At 35.3% G+C, this 16327-nt stretch overlaps 2 protein-coding genes across 4 annotated transcripts; both read right to left on the bottom strand.

The window, feature by feature from the left end:
• Nucleotides 1-147: 147 nt before the first annotated feature.
• On the bottom strand, nucleotides 148-931 carry LOC121805829 (NADPH-dependent pterin aldehyde reductase-like). 2 transcript variants are annotated; one of them, XM_042205844.1, is made up of 2 exons: nucleotides 540-931; nucleotides 148-441 (listed from the first exon to the last, which is right to left on the bottom strand). In XM_042205844.1, the coding sequence occupies exons 1-2, from the start codon at nucleotides 792-794 to the stop codon at nucleotides 355-357; spliced, it is 342 nt and encodes a 113-aa protein (XP_042061778.1). In that variant the 5' UTR covers nucleotides 795-931; the 3' UTR covers nucleotides 148-354. The 2 variants fall into 2 exon arrangements, with proteins under 2 accessions (XP_042061778.1, XP_042061779.1); XM_042205845.1 differs by having other exon boundaries at nucleotides 148-445; nucleotides 540-928.
• Nucleotides 932-2203: 1272 nt separating this feature from the next.
• Nucleotides 2204-14671, bottom strand: LOC121805978 (uncharacterized protein At5g08430-like). 2 transcript variants are annotated; one of them, XM_042206038.1, is made up of 10 exons: nucleotides 14398-14671; nucleotides 13929-14008; nucleotides 12821-13011; nucleotides 10793-11654; nucleotides 9269-9384; nucleotides 7320-7430; nucleotides 6526-6576; nucleotides 5612-5682; nucleotides 4786-5006; nucleotides 2204-3256 (listed from the first exon to the last, which is right to left on the bottom strand). In XM_042206038.1, exons 1-10 carry the CDS (start codon nucleotides 14511-14513, stop codon nucleotides 2796-2798), a joined length of 2280 nt encoding a protein of 759 aa, XP_042061972.1. In that variant the 5' UTR covers nucleotides 14514-14671; the 3' UTR covers nucleotides 2204-2795. The 2 variants fall into 2 exon arrangements, with proteins under 2 accessions (XP_042061972.1, XP_042061973.1); XM_042206039.1 differs by having other exon boundaries at nucleotides 7371-7430.
• Between the last annotated feature and the right edge of the window lie 1656 nt (nucleotides 14672-16327).

The raw sequence follows: 16327 nt of genomic DNA, 5'->3' as shown, positions 1-16327 counted from the left end.
GCTGCTTTCATAATGTTTGCCGATGATGAAAGGAAGCCAATTAGTGAGACGCTTTCCCTCCCTCCGAAGGGAAGAGAGAAGCAATCTAGCAACATGACATTTCAATACATTCCGTGAACTATTTGTTCTTCAAAAATAGCAGAAGCGTTTTAGTATAACAAAACATGACATTTCAATAGCATTATACAAAATGCCATGATAGTATTCAGCCTACATTACATAAAATAAAAAAGGAGATTATAAGAAACTCATCCACAAACAAACTAGGCTAGTTTGTAGCGAAGAAAAAATATCATAACTAGATAACCAATTCCACAAAATAACTATCTGAAACAACAAAAACAAACAAAATCGTTAATGCCCCATCATACCAATGATATCAGGAATAGCCTTCTTCTCCACCACAGCACGCGCCAACTCCTCAACACTACGATTAGACCTCTAACTAACAGCAATTACAGAAAAAATAAAAAAGAAGTAAACAATCACAGCAGATAAGAAAATTAGAGAAATGAGAAGCATATTAGTCGAGGAATTACCATGTCAACATTCATGAATATATGCTTGTCAGCGTTGCTCCGGCCGTCGGAGGCGGAGGCGAGCTCGGTTTGGAGAGCTGAGAGTTTTTCCGGCGAGCGGGAGCAGCCGATTACGGTGTGGCCGCGACTGGCCAATTCAAGTGCTAGGGCTTTACCGAGGCCGCGGCTGACCCCTGTAATTAGCACAGTCTTGAGATTAGTGGAAGCGGCGCCTGCAACGTTGTTCATGGCGGTCGGCGGTAGAGGTGTGGTCATGGCCTCTTCAACCGATCTCGTGTCACGTGTGTATAAAATTGTGATTCAAAATCTATCTCGTAATTTTCTTTCGGAAATTGTTGTATTGCAGATAAGCCCCAAGCCAAAACATTCTTTTTTGCACAAAATTTAAATGTGCAACTATTTTTATTTTTAGTTCGTTTAATATTAAAAATTTGCTATTTTAAATCATTCTTCATTAATATTAATATTTTAATTTTTTTATCTCTCTTTTACTTTATTAATTGTGCATTAAAACATAGTGTTTAATGAGATAAGTAGAAAGATAATAGAGTAAGATATGAACAGAAAATAAAATAGAGAAGTGAAAAAAGTTTAAAAGAGTAAATGCGTTACTTTTTACTACTACTTAAGAGCATCTTCAAGGGGAGAGGTAAACTAATATAACTACCATATTTACCTTTTTTCATGAAAAATCATTCTCTAAGGGGAGAGGTATTTGAGAAGTTATTATACCTTTTCTCATTTTGAAGAGGTATCTTTACCTCCCCATCAATGGAGAGGTAAAATCTTATAACTACCACATTTTTCTTTTTTTCATGAAAAACCTTCTCTAATGGGAAAGGTATTTGAGAAGTTATTACACTTTATATTTTTTAATTCATTTTGTACTATTATTTTATTTTTAAAAAGTAATTTACTATTTTATATATATTTTCCCTTTGGAATGTGTTACTTTATCGAGTGGAATATTTCACTTTTTAAGAAAGTAAATACATAATATACATTTTTTATATATCTTCTCCCTTTGAAAATGCTCTAATAGTAAAAAAATATTCACTTATAACATAACGACAAAAAAAAAGGAATACGATTTATTTATAATGGTATACATAAGTTTTTGTGTATAGAGTTTCAAAGCTATTACAATTTTAAATATTATTGTAATTTAATGTGGCACCACTTCATCAAAGCATTTAAATTAAGACCATCAATTACAACACAACGTAAAAATTTGGCACAATATAAAAATTCGACACAAGCACGCTCCAAAGTGGATTTCAGTCAAACTTTATTGGATTCGTATTAATGGGTTGACCCTATAGGAACCTAATATTTTTGGTTGGTGTCTTTTGATAATGTTGGGATGCATCTTGTCTTCATACGTGATGATACCCTGATTTTTATCCAAATTACTTCTATTATTTTGAGCCATGGTCAAGTTGTACCACTTTTTCCACTTTCATTCTCATTTCTTTAATCACCTTTAGTCGTCGTGATTAACCATATTTTCTATCCTTAGATAGTGCATTCAAACTACCATACTTAAACCTTAATTTTGTACTCTTATGAAATTATAATTTAAAATTACATGATTAAAATAGAAATAACAATTTCATTAAAATTATAAAAATTACAATCAAAATAAATTTTATAACTAAAATACATTAACATATAAATCACTGAATATTGCAAAAATCAATTTACATCCTTCGAATTAAAACCACTCAGTATTATCCAACACTAAAAAGTAAAAATCTCCCATTTCTCAAATAAAAAATTCCCCCAAAATAATGAAAAGGACAAAAGAAAACAAAAAGGAAAAAGAAATGGAAAAAAGGGTGCGCCATTTACGGACCGGACTGACAACCATTCCCGCAACGCATTTGTGCGGCTGCGGCTCCGGCTCCAGTTAAGATCTTACATCCCAAATGACATTTTTTAAATAGGATTAACAATTATTTTCTATTTACACATGTGATCATGTGGCTTGAACCAAATACAAAACTTCTTAACAACTAAACTTTGGCTCTGCCCTGGGGACTCTGGTACTCCTCATTTTCCTTCGTCAGATTGTTTCCCTTTATGATGCAAAAATGCAGAAAAACAAAATTTTCCAGCCCGAAAATTCATAACCTAACAACTTAGAAGGGAAGGGAGCCAAATCCATCTTGCGGTAATAGATACTATTCACACACAGTTGTTAATCTTCTAATTGTAAGAGAGAAAAGGCAATAGTGTTAGTCCAAAGTGCTACTCCTATTTCTTTGGAAAGGCATCAAACAACCAAACTGCAGTATTTTCATTCTCACCTTCCCTCCACACCTTGAATTTGGACGCATACAGGCAGGTCTGGCTCCAAGTTTTCAACACAGACGACTGGAACTTTCTCCGCTCGCCAGTTGGGGTCTCAAGGCACCATTCTGAGTCATCAGTATTCTCATCTTCCTGAACAACTGTAGCTTCGCCACCCTCATCAACATCACTGGGTACCTCAATAACAGCCATGTCCGAAGCCTTGCAGCCGGTTCTTGTTGCCTGCTCATGAGAGGTTGTCATCTGGGAGCACGTTTTCAATTCTTCTCCCCCCAGCTTAATTTGTCTCGCCTCACCAGTGGGTTGCGATGCCTTTCTACTGGTCATATTGTCATCCTCAGGCTCTTTGAATATGGATTCCTTTCTTGCTGGAGGCGATGGATTGCATTGGCGAGTCTTCTCATCTGTCGCCGAAACAGAAACATATTAGACCAGTTCCACCAAATCCTGAACGACTACAGTTTAGTTATATTACATAATTTTTTTGAGAGGATATAACAAAATAATTATTGGCAATATTTATTTGACGCCAACAAGTTCAAAGTAATAATATGACAGCATTCATATTTTCTACATTTAGCTGCAAACCAGTAACTTGATATGAGCTGATATAGTATTTGGTAACACCTTATATTGGTCAATGGTTCAGGCACATTATGCAATACGTTATACATGCAAAAGTAGAACCACAAGATCAACTTCTGATAATGACTCAATGTAACACATACCGCAAGAGCTTTACTTGCAGAGTACCATGAGATATAAGGTTGTTGGTGATGATGCAGTGATCCTGCTAACCTAACATCCTTTTGATACATGATTCGAGTCCTAGGCCTAACATTTTAGAATTTGCTTTCAAGTTTAATCACATGTGTTTTGAGGTAGTGGGTTTCTGGTCTGGGTGCTGGCTGGGGCAGAGCATTTTGCAGCTCGACTTAGTTTTGGGCCACGGCTGGCCAGCCTTCATCCAAAACTTTATCAGTAGGTCTTCTCTCACAGCATATATTTTTCACAGCCAGTACATCAAAATTTAGCAAATATTTGGATATTGCAAGATTATTTATTATGCAAACGAAATTGTGTACATGTATCAATCCAAATTAGGGTTCACTAATCTCCAATTAGGGTTTAGTAATTTCTAATTAGGATGTATGCATCACAATTGGGATTGAATTAGGATGGATGCATCATGCATCCAGAGCAGTGTGTGCCTCATTTGCATATGCATACCCCTGAAAGTTTCATCTCATATCTCACAAACAAAATGTTCCTTGAGGTTTTCATACTACATCCACATAGAAATACAACATATGAAATAAAAATATTGCAAGTTCTTCATTGCATTTTAAAGTTTGGTAGTAGTAGATAAAACTTTCATTCAGTTACATGCATAAGTGCACAACACTCTGCATGAACAAGTAGCTTTTCACTGTATATGTCAAAGAAACGCAAACGGGGATTTAATGACTATTTGCATGTAATAAAACTGAAAAACAAAATTCAAATCTACTAAAGAGGCGTTTGGTTTGAGTGAGAAGGCATGATTGATAAAATAATCCAACTTAATCAAATCTTTGGTTTGCATTATTCAGCCCGTAGTGGATTACTCGGCCCGCACTCTAATTAACCAAGTGAATGATTATTATCTCCTCAAAATTGGGTTGATTATTTAACCATCCTCCAATTTTATCAATCCTATTATAACATCCACCAAACCAAACGCCTCCTAAACGTATAAGACATTAGAATAGTTGAGCACTGATTTGTCCCCTACTTATGGTGCTAATCATAAGAAGACAATTTTCTCCAATAAACAGATCAATCAGGTTTTTACACAAATCAAAGAAATAACACTAGTTTGGAAGCAGTGATGGATGCCCAGGACTTAAAAGATTTTAAAATAAATTCAAGGAGCTTCAGCCATTGGACATACCTGATTCTTTGTCATCCTGCCATCCATGATTAGTAACAGGGGAATTACATTCAAGGTTTGCCTTAGGGGAGTCTTTCTCAATGCTCATGTCATTTACAGTATCTTCGGGATTGTGATGAAGCTCACATCGATCAGGAATCACTTTAGGAACACTTGCCAGCAATTTTGATACTTCGGATGGAGTTTGTAGTCTCCTTTTCTTCTCAAGGTACTCGTAAAGTGTAGCAGAGATAGAGTTAAGATCATGAACCAGAAAGTCACATGTTCTAGAGTTGCCTAACAATTGTTAGTTCCGTCCAAGAAAGCAGAACCAAAGTGGATAGCAGAAAAGCATTAGGATGATGATTCATTGTAGTCACCAGAGAACAAATGGTACTTAAATTTGGTATCACTCATATGCATGTCTAGGTTCCTATAAATATAGAAACTGACACAGCGTGATATGTTAAATTTTTTAACTCATTACTTTAAAACAGAAAGAAAAATGGCAGTTTCCTAAAGTTGGAAATCTGTTCAAGATAATTCCCATGTTGTGTATTATTGATCTTTTAGTACTAGCATTCATAGTATTAATTTATTGAATAAAAGAAAACACAGTGCATTCAACTTGAGTATATTATCAGTTATCACCAGACTATGTAGTTTAAACCTTGCGGGTTGAATTTTTCAAAAAAGTTTATTACTATCTTTTTAATTGAGGACCTAACAAGGCCAATATTTTCTGGTGGAAGTGGAAATTGTATGTAAGATACTAAGAATTCATATTGACAATCATGCTCTGTCCAAAATCTTAAAAACCAGTCCCCCATATAGTATTAAAGGATATTCGCGTCTCCACCCTTTCTCATTGGCTCGATCAATGAGATTTTTCAGCAAGGCTAACTCTTTAATTACCCACTGCATTAAATTCAATTAAAATCATCAAACAATGAAAGATGAGATGGAATTCGATGTCATTTTTGTATCTATGGCAAAGCTCAATATTTTCTTTTTGTTAAAAATGTAAGAAGAATGCACCAAAAAATTATATAGTAACCAATCAAATGAAACCATACTCGGTTTAAGGAAGGAAATATATCTGATGCAGTAAAGCTAATAGCAAAATCAAACATACTCTGATGCAACAACCATTCAGCCATATTAACTAATAAATTTCTGATTATAACTTGTGGAACACAATACATGGCTAGTGATGGCACATGCATGCAGAACCACCATCAATATCCTGAAAGATGAAACTATATGATATAGGAATTTTACAACTGCAAATTTAGAGTCTGTAAGACTGAATTGGCATAACTAGGGTAATGTTGCATATGGAGTTTATCATCAGTTGAAGGTGCATATGTAACCCTACTGGGACCGTTACTGATTCTTTTAGATTGTTATTTAATGTTTGTTCAGTTTCTATTTAGTTATGGCTCCTTTCGTGGGCTTAGTATGGCCTAGTGTGAGGTCTTCTCCTTACAATAAAACTGATCTAGGATTTTGTAGCGCTTGGGCATGAAAAATTCTCTCTTCTGATAGTTTGATTTATTTGAGAATGTGTTCATTTACTTACAATTCTCTTCCAATTTTCTATTATTTGAGTGGATTATCCTTTGCTCTAGTCAATAACATTCACTAAATTAAAAAATTTAATTCAAGAATTCACTACAGAGTTAAAATGTTACGATAAAAGCCAATAAGATCAATCATAACTGTAGAGCTTATAGTACAATATAAAGAGACCAGACATACATGCTTCATCAGATCCTCATGAAGAATATTGACTTTCTGTTGAAGATACTCCTGCACATAAATATAATAAGGTCATGTGTTTAGAAATGACCACTTCAACCTGTCATGTAGTAGAAAGAAGTACAAGAAACTTATATCTTTCTTGTTCTGGATTATAGCCACTGTTACTACTAAGCGGACTATAAGAATCTGAACCAGCACAGATGACTCAGAGAAATCATAAATCCACTATTCCATTACTGGAGTGCTTAAGGATGCAGTAACAGACAGAGTTATGAATTACGTAGCAATGGCAGAATATCATTATTTCAAGTGAGTTTTATATGTCAAAAAACAACCAATGCATTTTTTAAGGACAGAGGCAGCTACAGGCCCTTATCATGAACATGCAGTCCACAAAAATTAGCAAATACACAGTGGACAAGCAAAAACAATAAAACCGAAGTATTTTTTAAATATAATTTTAACTAACAATATATTTTAACCATGTTAAAGATTAGCTCAAAACAGAGGAATAAAACATTTTGTAAATCCAACAGTATAATCTTCTAAATGAAGTAAAGTACAGATTGAGGTCAAGCAGATTGAAAAATAACATGATTAAAAGTATGAAAACTATGATAAAACCATCAACCGAACTTTACTAACCATATATCACATATATAAATCTTAGTCTTAACGGTTAGAAAAAATGTTATAACCAAAGCATTATTATGATGGGACCAAAAGATAATTCCTTCTAACTTAGAGGCTAAAATTTACACAAAGTCTTGCATATAGAGCTTTTAACATACTGCGAGTGCAACTGCAGTAGGTCTGCTCACTGAAGTCATAGTAGTACTCACCACTGTAGGCCTTTCAAGCAGACCTGCTAATACTTTTCGTCTCAAGTCTTCACATTCTTCCTGAAACAAGTGGATGATGATCAACAACTTTTTCTATTTTCTAGTCAAGTGCAAGATTTGAGAATATTCTGTACTGAGTATGGTGCTATAATTGGTCTTGGAGAGAGAATGTCCTCTTAATATGCTACCAATTTGAGCATAATAGCTTAAAGACAAAGTTAATGTGACTTAATAGACATGAAGTAACATCTAATGCGACATCCGTACATTAGGATTCTCTGAAAGAAATCAGGTGGTTACAGGCTCTCTATCTGCACCCTTCAAATGTTTCAACGGAAGACTTAATTGGTCATGTTTATAATCATCTCCGTATTCCCAGTATTGAAATTAAAGACTCCAAACTTATACCAATAAACAAGATGGATGAAGAATTAATTAAGAATTATTGGAGAATGTGACACATAGAATTGTGAGATGGTAAATTGAGATCTGGTCTTTAGCAGTAATCACCAAATTAATACTAACAAGACTCCTTTTTTGAAACTTCACTATTGATCATTTGAAATTCCTAAATAATATATTACAATAAAATATATAGAATTTATCATTTACAATAATAGGTTGATTGCAATGTTTTCTTTGATCAACAATTTCCGAAAGTTACTTCACAAGGTAGTACGTTCATAAATGGCAGATGGCAGATGCCTTATAGTGGTTTACTGAAATCCACCACAAGGTTGTGGCGGAGGGCATAGCGGCCTATGGCAGATTAAACTCAAAATATATAATAAGTAGGAGTACATAACAAGTAAGAACTAAGAAGTTAAACGGCTGCAGAAATTGTGCTTTTATCTTCAAATGGAACACAAATTTCCATTGAAGAAATATCATCTTGATCGGTAGACATTGTTGTAATTATGCTAAAATCATCAGATGCACTAACAGACAAAAATTCAAAAATAAAAGGAACAAAAAAAGAATTAGATGCAAAAGAAATGAAATAAATACCAAAATATCTATAAAAGATGTTTGATTTAATACAAAACATGCTTTGTTGGAGAGTTCTTGTATTCTAAGCTGGCTAGATGGGTATAGATTCCATATTAATGCATAAAAGAATGATTTAATAAAGGTTATAGGAGTATTTGATTTGCTAAAGAATGATGGATGGGTAATTAATGTACTGGATCTGCTGCTTAGTTTACCACATTTTTTAATGAATAAAGAATGATTTTAATAAGGTTTAATGGTTGAATTAAGTGTAATAATCAAACCCTCTCTATTTTACTTCATCCCTAATACATTAAGAAAAGAAATAGCGATTACCCGAGACTGCTGCACGTCAATAGTCGTCTCCAAGTCTCGCTAAGTTTCCTAAGATTTTTTAAAGATGAGGCAGTAAGCCTTTCAAGTTTAAACCCTAGACTTTATCCAAAAATGGATTGGGTTTTGTGTAAACTCAGTTTTTACTTGGTGGTGGTGGAATTCTCCAAAACGGCCACCATCATGGCAGTTATTTGGCAACTTTGCTTAATACTTAGATTGTTTTTCCAAATTTTTACCAGTATATCACTGGAAATACTTTCTGCTGATATCATTGTTGATAAGGCAGTTGCAATCTATTAATGACAGGAAATGTTCAATTGACTATCTTCATTAATAGTAGGTACCAATAAACATACAGACATAGTTCCTCCTGAATAGACGAATATTAGTAGTGAATTCAACCAATCATGGACTATTGGCTTGTTGAAATGCATTTAATTAATGGTAGTAGTTACCAATAAACATACTGATAGACATAGTCTTTTTTTGTATGTAGAAAATATGTATACTACCTATAGACCACCATGTTCATAACTATGATTAGAAAGTGTAGTAAGCATCAACTTGATTACCTCAGAGAAATCATCATCTGAAAGCTGACTCGTGCTAATTTCTCCAGGCAGAGCAGAGATTAGAAGGATGGCCTCTGCCTCAATATTATTTTGACAAATTGAATCTCTTTTCACACCTGCAAATTTTGTATTAATATAAGATAATTTTCAAGAATTTCTGATAGGAAATCAAGTCAATAAGTTGCACAGTAAAAAGTACAATAATAATTGAAACTTAGGTATTTATCCATGTCAATAAATGACGAATAGATGAATGGCGAAAAAATAACAATTGTTTTCAGTTCACGAATGGAGTAGAAACAGCATCCCCTTGCATTAACCACCTGGAACCAAAATACTAGTTCTATGTAAAGGATGGTATCACTAAGGAACGTATTACGATTTTGGATGAGCTGTCTCCATATTTGCAGGATTCTTATGGCTGTACTTTGTTATTCATTTTTCTTATCTGGCAGTTTAAATGCAGCACCTTATACTAAGGTTTTTTTATAGCATATTTATACAAATAAGTCTTAAATTCTTAATCTTTATAATAGTGAACCTAGCTGGGTAGCTCTAACTTGCCATCTAAAAAATGCATACTAAGGCCCAGAGATCCTTGAATTTCTACAAGTTATTTGTAGTGTTGCTTTTTCTAATATATAGAATAGTTGAATCCATCTAAAACAACAAAGTTCCTGATAAAATATTACTGTCTACCATGAGCCAGGGCAAAACAGAAACTGCTTCTACTTCATTGAATTTCATAGTTACAAATAATTTAGCTCATTTTGATCTTCACCAAAATTTTTTACACTTTTTCAACAACAAACAAAGAAGTTCAGTTTATTTCAGTGGAAAACCAAACTACTCTTGTAAATACTTGATCCCAATCAATGGCTCATTAGATATAACTAGCATCAGGTTGGTACACAAAACACATTAAAGTATTTATTCAAATACAAATATATAAGGTAGATAACCTTATCACAAATTTAGTAACAAGATTCTTATCTTGCACTGAATGTAAAAAAACCTATATATTCTAATACACCAAAACATCTTTTAAAATTAATATTATGGTACAGCCTAAAGTTGTTAGAATACACACTTTTTATAATATTAATATAGATGAATTAGTATATTACTCCCTCCGTCCTAGTTTAGGAGTGCAATTTAGTTAGAGCACGGGTTTTAAGAAATTGTTGGAGTGTGTAATAATTGAAGCGAGGTAGCGGAAAGTGGGACCCTTTTGACTTTTTGTTGTTTAGGATTTTGTTTTGTTTTATTTTTATGAAAGTAATGGCATTTGAGTGTAAATTTCATCAACAATGAGGTTAAATTTTATGTCCAAATATGGTAAATTCTAAATGGGACTCTTAAACTGGGATGGGCGAAAATGACAAAATAGGACTCTTAAACTGGGACGGAGGGAGTATATCACTAAACATATAACAGTGACATAATTGTCAAACAAAATAATGTAAAACAAAACTCATTTCTAAAAGGTATGGATTGACTCGACATAAATATTTCAAGACTAACCTCTAACTTGCATTAGTTGATGAGAATTCCTAGAACAATAATCATATGGATCAGACTTAACACGAACGAAGCATCCAACAACCTTTTCTGCAAACGATTTAGGCTGTTTCAGCAAATCAATTAGCAAGCTCCTCCTCAAGTAGACAAGTTTTACATTTTCGCCTACAAGGGATGCAAAACAACCCAGTGGCACATCGTCTACTAGCTCTTTTTCTGGAGGTTTTCTCTCTGTGTTGAGTTTTCTTTGTTTCTTACATACATCTGAAATGCCTGCATTTTCATCCTCTGAATCATATCCCATCCCATCTTCTTCTGATTCATCATGGTACTCTGCAAAATGGTCCCTCAAAAGCTCATGCACTTTATTCTTAGTTATTGTTTTCTTCCTGAAAAGAGACTGTAAAAGAGCATCACATGATATCATCTTCCTCTTCTCTGGATGCATTAGTTTATTTTCTTTTACGTACATATACACAATTGAAGTCACATCACCATGAGACAATTGTTCGTCAGTGCTTTTACCAATTGAACTGAGAAAGTCAATAAGGGCTCTTGATCCCCAGCCAATAAAATCATTTTTACTTAATTTCATGGGTATCTGGAAACCAAGCTTCTTTCTCCCAGATCTCTTTTCACTGGATGTTCTCCTGCATTTTTTAACATGCTCTGCACCATCATAATCAGATATCTCATCTTCTTCGTGATTTTCTTCTGAGCTAGATTCGGATATATTCATAGTCTTCACCCCATCTTTTGCAGCATAAAGATCCTGAAGCTCTAATCCTTCTTCTTTCTTGATGATCATATAATATTCCCAAAATAAACCCTCAACTGTATTCAAGTCTTCAAAATCCACCTTTTCCTGCAAGCGGACAAGCATTCTCATGGTTTCCACTAATGTTAAATGAAAGCAAAATACAAGCCAGTTCACCTGATCATTTCCAATAATCTACCAGTTTAGATGATACATATAGAAAAACCAAACAGAAGTTCTATAACGCCTCCAAATTAATCTATCACGACGACTGATCGATGGCAAGATTCCTGTATTTCTTAGATTCCATGCATAATAGGATAAATTGTACTATGGGGCATAATTAGTACATGCATGCATAAACACATAAATCGGGACTCTCTAGTAACAGAGAAAAATGAAACTACAAAGTTTAGAGAGAAATATCTTATGTAACCACATTATGTAAAATGCTGAGGTTCACAAAAAGGTTTAGTGATATTCACTACAAATTATGAAATTATATCTCTCACCATATTCCACTTCATTGGGTTGGAGAGAAATAGTTATCTATTGTTCTAATCATCTTCATGTTGCAGATTAATATAAGTGCACAATGTATACAACATGAACTGCAAATGATATTATCACCATGGACAAAATGTTAAAAACAAAGTAATGACCTACAAGGCTACACAATGTCCATGTAGTTTGTACCATATGGATTGGGGCCATAATCCCTAGACAGGCTAATACTTTCTATGCATAAAAAGACTTAAGTGAACTATAAGATGACTTTCTAGAGGCTAGAGCTATACTCAGAAGAGAAATATTGCGAAGGAAGTTGAAACAATAGAAGGTAGCACTTAATCCTTTTACTATATGCTTTAACAAGTGCAAAAAAAAAGGTCAAGTAAGCATGATCTGAAACAGGCCCAAAGAGAAATACTGACCCAGATCAGGATAATATCAGTGATTACAAATCAACTCCAGTTAAATCTTCTTGTAGATATTTTCTAAACTCTGAGGCATCAACTAGGTTGCTTCTCATCAAAATGGATGTCAGTTTAACATAATTCAGGACAATCTTTTCATGATGCTAGAATGGCCCCATATCATTCATATTTCATCCATAAAAAGTGGGTCTATATGCCAAACTTATTTATCAAATTTTCTCTCACGTGTATCCTAATCTAGAGAGTCCACGATGATAGACATTCAAAAATTGTTTCCAGAAACACTGTACACTAAATCCTACTACATTTGCATTAATTTAAACTTAATGATAATCTTACCCCATCAGAGTCATAATCCTTGTCGCCTTCAATAAGTAGAGAAAGTTTCAGACAGTGCTTGCAGAATCCATATTTTCCTTTGACTCGGAAAACTTCTAGATGGTGAAGGCAGCGACGACAAACAGCACGTGTGCAGGTATAACAGTGAAGGCTGCTGGACCTTTTACAGCAAATTGAGCAAGTATGCCAATCTGAAAGGATTGATTAATTCTTGTTCATACAAACTGTGTTACAAACTTACATGTAATGAGATACAGATAACAACCATGCAGCATGATCTTGTCAGATATAGAAGTAAAGGGTGTTGATATCATAGTATGACTTCGGAGATATAGAGTTTGGAACTGTTAAATCCAATTTTGTACCAACTCCCAACAATTGGAGCTTTGAATCTCAAAGGACTCTTCAATTGCATGTCCTATTCTAGAAACTTATCTGACATACTTATTATCATTCTCCATATAGATCAATAGCAAATATTTGGCAATCCTATCACTTATAGTACCATTTATTTCTTATGTATCGCATATTTACAGGATACATCATCAATCCATATTTGTACAACCAACCCCTTTATATATTCTGTAACTATATTTCAGTGCAAAGTTTAAGGTAGCTCTGCTGATCTTCTTTAGCTGAATTACTATTCTTATATGCTAGATCCTAAATATCAAGCCTTCAATTTCCATATTTTGTTCTCTATATTCTTGCTAAGATGATGCAGAATGCCACCTTAGCTTCCATGCAGCAACGCATATCTGTTTACCGTATTCCATCAGTACTGCATCGTCACGTACAAGTAGAGTAATGGAGGATCATTTTTCTTAATATCATAAAAAAAAAATAGTTTCAGCATGCAAATAGATGCAACTATCGCTATTTCAGAAATCGGCTTCTAGTCGAAAATCATTTAGTTATGCAGAAAGTCACCGTCCAGATTAAGTGAGCAGTTTCAGGAGAACACTAGGAAATAAGCAGTAGCCAGCTAACCAGACATTTCTAGTAAGAGGTCATCCGGAAGAGTGGCATACATATATGCTTAGTTTAATCCGTTCGATCCCGATGAATGCGATGCTTTAAGGGATGAATGAGATGGTAGTTTGCTTACCACAAATAAAGTTGGCTTCACTTCCTACAACCGAGTCATCATTCTTCAAGCAAGAAGGGTGATAAGATTTTCGACATCCCCTGGAAACAGAAGAATCATCATATGCAAATGTTTATACATGGCAAGAAGTCGAATGTTCTTAAATTCACATCAGGTCCAAACAAAATGATTTATTGAAAACTCTTCCACCTTTCATCGCTGCTTCGATTTATGCAATTGGACTATGTAACCTTCTATTGTATGTGCAATGAATAAAATTAAATCACTAATTGTAAACAAATTGAAAAAAAGGAAAAACAGGTAAAAAAAATACACAGAGAAACAAACAGAAAACGACAAAGAAGCAGTAGCCCCAATCGACAGGGAGAATTCCAAAGCAACCGAATGCAGGATTTCTAGGCAGCAAAAGAGATGGGAAATGAACACAAAGGTAAGCAAAGGAGGAAAAAGAAATTGAGAAAACACGCACGCGTGATCACATATGATAAGATCTCCACCGTCTTTGCAAACGAAGCACCAGCTTTCCGCATTTTCTTCTTTGTTTACGACTGTCTTCTTCTTCTTCCCCTTGCCTTTGCTCCTCATCAGCCCTTTTCTGGTACAAATTCGTGTTCTTTTCCGCGTAAATCCCTTGGAGAAAAAGCTAGTACTACTTGTGATGCTAAGTTGACTCAAATGTGGGAGGGTTTTTTATCCTGCATGCCTCTTACACAGACTACACAAAAGGAGTATATGTGTGTGTGAGAGAGAGGAGAGAGAAATTCAAATACCAATGGAATGCAGTAGCATCTAAGAGCATCTTCAACGGTTGGGGACGTCCAATAGCCCTCACCTATCCTTCTCACCACATCATCAGCACTAAAATCCTCATGCCACATCATCTGGACATGCAACTGGACATACAATAGCCCTCACCTAGTCTTCCCATAGTCTATCTACATCACTAATAACAATTATATAATTTAATTTACAATCGTAGCAACATACAGAATTTAATTTACGAGACAAATACGGGAAAATTGAATAATACTATTAAAATTTAAAAAAGTACAATAATTTTAAAAAAATTACATTAATTTTTTAAAAAGTACAAAAATTAAAAAGTACAATAAAAAAATTACATAAAAAATCACTCCTCGCCGCCGTCCTCGCTTCCGTCGTCGCCACCAACGCCGCGGCTACTCCCGCCGGTATCCCTCTGAAACCCCCTCCAATTCTTCACGCAGGTATCCGTCCGACGCCGGTCTGAAGCCGATCCGGTGCCTACAATGGCGCCGTGAGGATCGGCGTGAGAATCGGCGTCAGCCCAAGAATCAGCGTGGGCACGCCGATTTCGACGACGCCGCTCGCAATGGTTCGGCGTCAGCACCGGCGTCCGCGAAAAATCAGCGTGTCGGTGCCGACGCCGCCATTGGAGATGCTCTGAGGCTTATCTATGGGTCTATGGCTCTGCTCCAGAATAGACTTACAGTGTAAATAAAATTCTATGTTTATATACTCCATTTAATCTCGCAACAATCTAGAATTCACTCTTGGCTGAGTATTTTACAGGGATGGCATTGATAATTAGCAATTAAAATCACTCGAAATCGAATAGCGTGCAATGTGACAGGATCGAATATCATAGTCCAAATAGTTTTTACGTATATATTTTTATTATATGCAAATGAAAATATATTTAAAAATATTATTTAAAAGTTATACACATCATGGAGTATTTTTTTTTTATTTTATCTTTATACATTTGTGAGTTATATAGATATAAATTTATCTATAGAAATATAAAAAAAATTGAGTTATATAGATATAAATTTATCTATAGAAATATAAAAAAAATTGAGCCGATTGGCCGGACAGTTTAGCGTGAAATCCGAAAGTTTTGAGCTACAGTTGAAAGCTTATACTAAGAACATCCACAATGGCGAATGTCCCGGCAGAAGTCGGACCGGCGTGGCGGACGTCCCGCGCAAGAACATCCACAATGGCGGATGTCCCGGCAGACGTCGGACCGGCGTGCCGGACGTCCGCGCGGGACGTCCGCCATTAGGCAACATGCATACGGATACGGACGTCCGCTGAGGACACCGGAGTTCCGCGGCTTTCCGGGACGTCCGTCGGGATGTCCGTCATTGCGTTGACACGACGGACGTCCCGGCGGACGTCCCGATTTTTTTATTGTTTTTTGTGGATGTCCGTCATTGTGTAGTGGGATGTCCTTATGACGTGGCAGGAGGTGTTTTTGGAAAGCCCGTCGGGATGTCCGCCGGGACATCCGTCCCATTGTGGATGCCCTAACATGAATAGTCTACGATAGAATTGGTATGAAGCCGAATAGATGTCAAATTCAACCTTGCAACGATGTTAGAGTGTCCACGACAAGCCACTTTTTTTTTGTCCAC

The sequence above is a fragment of the Salvia splendens genome, chromosome 5 (genome assembly GCF_004379255.2).
Source record: "Salvia splendens isolate huo1 chromosome 5, SspV2, whole genome shotgun sequence".
In the NCBI taxonomy this organism is placed as follows: Eukaryota; Viridiplantae; Streptophyta; class Magnoliopsida; order Lamiales; family Lamiaceae; genus Salvia; species Salvia splendens.
Note: the sequence above shows the minus strand (reverse complement) of the source record. Positions and strands in the feature narration are given on the sequence as shown.